Source organism: Notolabrus celidotus, chromosome 17, assembly GCF_009762535.1.
Source record: "Notolabrus celidotus isolate fNotCel1 chromosome 17, fNotCel1.pri, whole genome shotgun sequence".
NCBI lineage: Eukaryota > Metazoa > Chordata > Actinopteri > Labriformes > Labridae > Notolabrus > Notolabrus celidotus.
In genome coordinates this window covers 5,035,732-5,041,998 of record NC_048288.1, presented here as the reverse complement: position 1 = coordinate 5,041,998, position 6,267 = coordinate 5,035,732, and the positions used below count along the sequence as shown (strand labels likewise).

General features: G+C 39.2%; 1 protein-coding gene across 2 annotated transcripts in view; it reads left to right on the top strand.

Annotated features, from left to right (window-relative positions):
* hnf4g (hepatocyte nuclear factor 4, gamma) overlaps window positions 1-6,267 on the top strand; it is a 30,563-nt gene that overhangs the window by 11,318 nt on the left and 12,978 nt on the right. The window contains exons 1-3 of one of the 2 annotated variants that reach the window (XM_034706644.1): window positions 2,765-2,894; window positions 5,494-5,659; window positions 5,945-6,039. In XM_034706644.1, coding sequence (XP_034562535.1) covers window positions 2,765-2,894; window positions 5,494-5,659; window positions 5,945-6,039 — 391 coding nt within the window. Of the gene's footprint in view, window positions 1-2,764; window positions 2,895-5,493; window positions 5,660-5,944; window positions 6,040-6,267 lie in introns of those variants that run through there. The other variant, XM_034706645.1, reaches the window with a different exon arrangement.

Below are 6,267 nucleotides of genomic sequence, written 5' to 3'. Positions count from 1 at the left end.
TTTTGCCTTTATTTGAGAGGACAGCTGAAGAGAGACAGGAAATGTGGGGAGTAGAGAGTGGGGGACGACATGCAGGAAATGGTTGACCGGCGGGAATCGAACCAGACACCCCTGCGACGAGGACTGTAGCCCTCTGTATGTGGGGCGCTTAGACCGCTAGGCCACCAGCGCCCCCACTTTTTTAATTGTTAATATATTTTTCAATATTAATATTTGCTCTTTATTGTTTGCACTATCCGCTTTGCTGCTATAACACTGCAAATTTCTCCATTATGGGAAGAATAAAGGATTATCTTGTTCTTATCTAATGAGAGGAGAAAACTGCAGGAACTAAGATAAGATAAGATAAGATAAGATATTACTTTATTGATCCCCGGGGGGGAAATTCAGTTGTTACAGCAACCCAGACATAAGTACAATCAAGAAAGAAGTTTCAATAAGTACAAAATAAGTACAAAATAAAATAAAAATAAAATAAAAATAAAACAAAATTTTAAAAAAAACAAAAACAAAATAACATAAAAAAAAAAAAAAAAAGAAATAAAATAAAAATAAAAATAAGTAAAATAAAATAGATAAATAAAGCTAAAGTACAATTTAGATATATACAATGTTACAAATGGAATTTAAATTAAATAGAAGTAATTACAGGCAGTATTAAAAAATGTTTCAGTAGTGACAGGTTGACATGGTGTGATTATGGTTGGTAATGACAAATTAAGCAATAAATAGAAAGAATATTTGTATGTAATATGACCATGGGTTGTACTTAGAATAGTAATGTAATTTAACAAAATATAATATAGCAAGATAATTATATAATACAGTATATTATACATTATAATGCCAGCAGCAGTCAAGAGAGAGTTCAGGATGGGATGATGGAGTGTGACAGGGGGGGTGGGGGTGTCAGTGGTCAGCATGGTGCAGTCTGTGGCCTCCATTACAGTTCAACAGTCTGATGGCAGTGGGCACAAAGGAGCGCCTGAAGCGTTCAGTCTTGCACCGTGGTGGAATGATGCGCTGACTGAACGAGCTCCCCTAACTAGGGTTAAAAAGGATTCATGACTTATGAAGTTTAATGTGATTCATGGCAGTAAAGCAGGCTAATGTCGAGACTAACGTGAATTAAAAGGTTAAGTTTAATATTGATTTCAGCGGTTGACCATTCGTGTCTTGTCTCACTCTGTTGGGATCATATTTTACATAACCACCACTCTCTATATATTTTTCCTCATATGAACGTATTCATTTATCATGCAACCGCTTAAATTATTGTCTTTTTATTGTTGTTTTGATGCTTGTGTCTTTCTGAGACAAAAACTGGATTAATCTCAAGTGTCAACCTCCAACAATGAGAAATAAATCCCATGCCGAAGTGTTAAAACTGCAGTTCATCAAGTGTCCACTTGAGACTGGCAACAGAAGTACCGGAAACCACATACACACCCATTCAAGAAGACGATCTTTACAGCAGAAATAAACATGTTTACAGCCTGGTTCAAAAAAAGAGTTTAGTCTGGAAAGCTCATTTCTCTATCAGCACACACTGGGGTGAATTTTTATAACTCAGCAGTTTAGAAGATGTTAAGATTACAAGTTTTGCATAGTTAGAGGCACAGCTGACTTGATTGACAGGCGGGAACACTGTAGCTGTTAGTGAGGAAGCAAAAGGCCTGCCTCTTTACCTCACACTAGCTCAACAGAAGTTAGGTTGAGTTCATCATTTCCTATATGGTTGCCGCCGCCAATTGACTTCAAAACAGGGCTTCAGGAACATACGGGTGACATCATGTATACTACGTCCATGCCTTATATAGTCTATGGTTAATCTAGACACTGGCTGTTTGATGTAAGACTAATAAAGTAGTTTAATGTAGTGTAATGTGCACACTGTTTAAGTCCCAGTGCTGTTATGCCTGGAATGTGTCTTGACCAACCAAAAAGCTTGGAACAACCTGTTGTATAAGTTAGCAATGCACTGACTGACTGACACTACACATAAGAACTCTGTGAGTGTTCACCCTGAGTGTGATCAGTACACTTTATGCGTTTATAGAGCCTTATGTTGTCTGGTCACTGAAAATAAAACTAAAGTTTATCAATGATTGGATGTAGAGGAGTGTGTTCGTGTAAGGGTGAATGGAAGTTATCAGTGTTTTCCACTTCACTCTGTGTCTTTATGGATTATATCTGCTGAGGTGGTGGTGCTATTATTCCTCTATTGATTAGATTAGGAAGCCTGGGAAGAACTCAGACACACACCAACACACACACACACACACACACACACACACACACACACACACACACACACACACACACACACACACACACACACACACACATACACGCACAAACAAAGGCATATATAAATGTTTGTGCATTTAACAACAAAGCTGTCAATGCTACACGGACACAGAAAAACTCACCTTTATGCACCAAGGGTGAAAACTGTCCACCAAATTCAGACCATGTTTATCTCAAAGTAAAACAAAAGAGGCACAGGGGCAATTAAAATATCTCCTTCTCCACTATCTCCCCATCCCTGTGATAAGTACAAGAGAAGGACAGATAAGTAATGTGCAATAAGGTAAGAAGTCTTTACCTCAGCTCCGCCCCTCTCCTTGTTTTAGCCCAATCAGGTGGGGTTATAGATATTTTATGAAAGGGATCTCCCTGGTCTGGTTTGTAAAATTACAGGGAGCAAAAAAGACAGAGAGAGACAAGAGAGAGCAGTGAGAAGAAGAGATCAGACACAGGAATGAAGTATCCCCCTGCTTCTCAGAGTAAATCTCTGCTAGATATGGACGTAGCTAACTACTGTGAAGGCCTGGACCCCTCGTACAGCACGCTGGGCTTTGAGAACGCAGAGGTGCTCTATGGAGGAGGAGGTGAGTGCATGTGCAACCTACACACACAGGAGCTCACACAGAATGCATATGGGAGGATGATATCTGGGTCTTTTTTTAATCTATGTTAACACTGTACTGAGACAGTGGGCAGATATGAACTCAATCATTACAAGCACTGACACATCGATGCTCTCACTGATACCTGGCTCATGAACATACCTCCAGTTCAAGTGGATACCTCCAAGTAGCTGAATATGGCAGCAAAGATGAGATGAGTCTTATTTGTGTGTCTGATTCTTTACATATTTTATGTTGTGAAGAAGTGTGCTTGCTTGAACGACCAGATTTGTTTGAATGAAGTGATGTGAGGACATCTCAACATACATCCGCTGCTATATTCAGCAGGGGAAACCACTAAGGGTTAGTATTTACATAAAAAGCTGCAGTGATGGGGAAACCTGTAAAATTTTACAGTAAAAGATCTGTCTTTTTAAATCTGTGGTGAGAAATGAGTGCATCTTGCTTGTTGCTGGTGAACTTTCAGATGACCTGTGTTGGTGACGAACAGCAAAGGTTGGGTTGCTGTTGTAAAAGCCTGAAATCAGAGTTAATAAAAATGTTTGGGCAGGAATGCAGGTATGTGTCATAAACATATTTTATTGAGGAGAGAGCACGCATCTGAGTGATGTACTGATGACAGCTCAGCATGTGGACACATAGTTAGTGGAACATTGACTCATCTCGCCCTCGCACTGCCTAGTGTAGGACTGCTTTGACTCTGTGTGGGTGTATCTGAGAAGTTTCGGTGTTGATGCACAGAATCAGAATCAGAATCAGAATCAGCTGTATTGGCCAGGTATGTTTGAACACACAAGGAATTTGACTTTGGAAAACTGTGCTCTCTATGTACAAGGCATAAGAATAAGACCTACAAATAATAAAAAAAAGAATAATAATAATAACAATAACATCAGCTGTAAATACAAAAGAACAACAAATAGGCATGACTAATATGTACAGGCTAAAATAATACATATTGATCATATTGTGTCTTTTGGTTCTCTGAATGGTCAAATGTGCATTTAACTGTATTGAACAGTTTTAATGATGGGGGATGATGCTGCGGCTGATATATGTAATGATCATTGTAGTTATTATTGTTTGGGTCGATGATGAGATGGCAGCCAAATAATATTTATTTGCTTTCTAATTAACATTTGATATTTAAATATATTTTTTTTATAATATATTAACTTCCTGTCCTTTTCATTAACATTTACCCTTTTCCAAATATGTTTTGCTGATGCATGCAGTGCAAAAGAAAAATAAAATCCCACTTCAGTGAATTAGATTATACTTCAGAATATGCACAGTATGCATTTATAATAGTCGTTAAGTGTTATAATCCCAGATAAAATTACATGTAATGACTTTAAAGCTCCTGTAAGGAGTCTTTAAGTGGTTACAAAATAGACTAAAAGTACTATACATGCTTATTTACAAAAGAAAAGCAGACTATCTGTGGCGAGATTGGTTATTCCTAAGCAGTTATTTGCAATGTCTTAAACTGCAGTCCGATTTAAATTACCACATTCTATCAAAACTGTGTTTGTTTGTTTTCTTTTACATTTATTAAGGCGAGTATTTTCCTGTCAGAAAACACCACTGACACACGTCATATGACACTTAAATGTCACAGAGAATGGCTGCTAGCCAAATGCTACGTTTCTGTCCGATGTAGTGTTGTTTGATAACTTGAGTGTCTCAGTTCTTCCTTAAACCATAGACTGTATAAATAATGGATGTAGTATCCGTGATGTCACCCATCTGTTCATGAAGCGCTGTTTTGAAGCCAATTGTCGGCGGGAGCCATATTTGATTTGCTGAACTCAACCTGACTTCTGTTGAGGTAAAGAGGCGGGCTTTGAGCCTCCTAGTCAACAGCTACAGTGTCCCCACCTGTCAATCAAATCAGCTCTGCCTCTCATAATTCAAAACTCATAATCTTAATATCTTCGAAATTACCCTGTTAGGAAAAAATTCACCCCTGTACAGTGTGTGCCGGTCGAGAAATGAGATATCCAGACTACACTCGTCTTTAGTACCAGACTGTAAACATGTTTATTTCTGCTGTAAAGATCATCTTTTTTGAATGAGTGTGTATGTGGTTTCAGGATCCTTGATGAACTGCAGTTTTTAGCACTTCCGCATTGGCTTCAATTCTCACAGCCGGAGGTAGCCGCTTGAACTCATATCTCATCAGTCTGCATCTTTCATTTGTTGTCTCTTTTTAACAGTTAGTGTTAATTTGTAAGTTATTTTAGGCTAGCTAGCCAAGAATAGGCTTATTAAAGGACAAATAACTCTACAACTCTTACATTTTTGCTCTTTAGGATGTGATTAACCTTACCTTTCCTCTTCTTCTCTTGAGCTGCTTCTTCCATAGCAAAGGCGCTGGAAGTTGTCACTTGACAGAGCGTCTGGGTACGATTGAATTGTTCTGATTGGTTGTTACAGTCACTGGTGCTGACCCGACAGCTCACCCAGCAGCTGGGTTACACTAGAACAACCCAACTCTTTGAAATAACCCTGTGTGTGGATGTGTTTTTTTACCTGTTTGGGTGTTTTTGTGTTGCAGACAGCATGCCGACAGAGCCGAGCCTACCCGGTGCAGACGGGGTGAGCAGTAACTGTGCCATCTGTGGAGACAAAGCCACAGGGAAACACTACGGAGCCTCCAGCTGTGACGGCTGCAAAGGCTTCTTCAGACGCTCTATTCGCAAGAGCCACGTCTACACCTGCAGGTAGACAGGGGTCTCTATGAGCAAACATGTACAATTAAAAGCACAGGACACGTACAATCCTGCTGCACTTACATTTAACATATACAGTATGCCTGATAGTGCAAATGACCATGCATGTGAACATCATGTGCATATAACTACCCTAAGCTCTTAAACTATAAGTAACTTTTCAGCTGTGTCATCACGTCTGGGAGTGTCACCTCTTTGCGTTGTGTTCGGGTCCACTTTGTCATCATGTTTTACTCTGTAAAGCTACTTCTATCCTTGTCTGTGCATTGTATACAGGTTCAGCAGACAGTGCATCGTGGACAAAGATAAGAGGAACCAGTGTCGATTCTGCAGACTCAACAAATGCTTTCGAGCTGGCATGAAGAAAGAAGGTAGAGAAATGCTTCCCTCTCCTGCTCTCGCAGAACAGAGAGAGTGGGAAGCAGGGAATTTATTTTTGTTTCCATTTTGATACTCTTCTCTCTTAACTACGTGTATATGGAGTTATTTATGATGTTAACACCTTATTTCTAGTGTTCCTTAATAGTCCATGTGTGTTGAGATGAAGTCAGGGCTCAAACTACAGTAATGACACTAACGAAAGGCTGTTGTTGAAAATC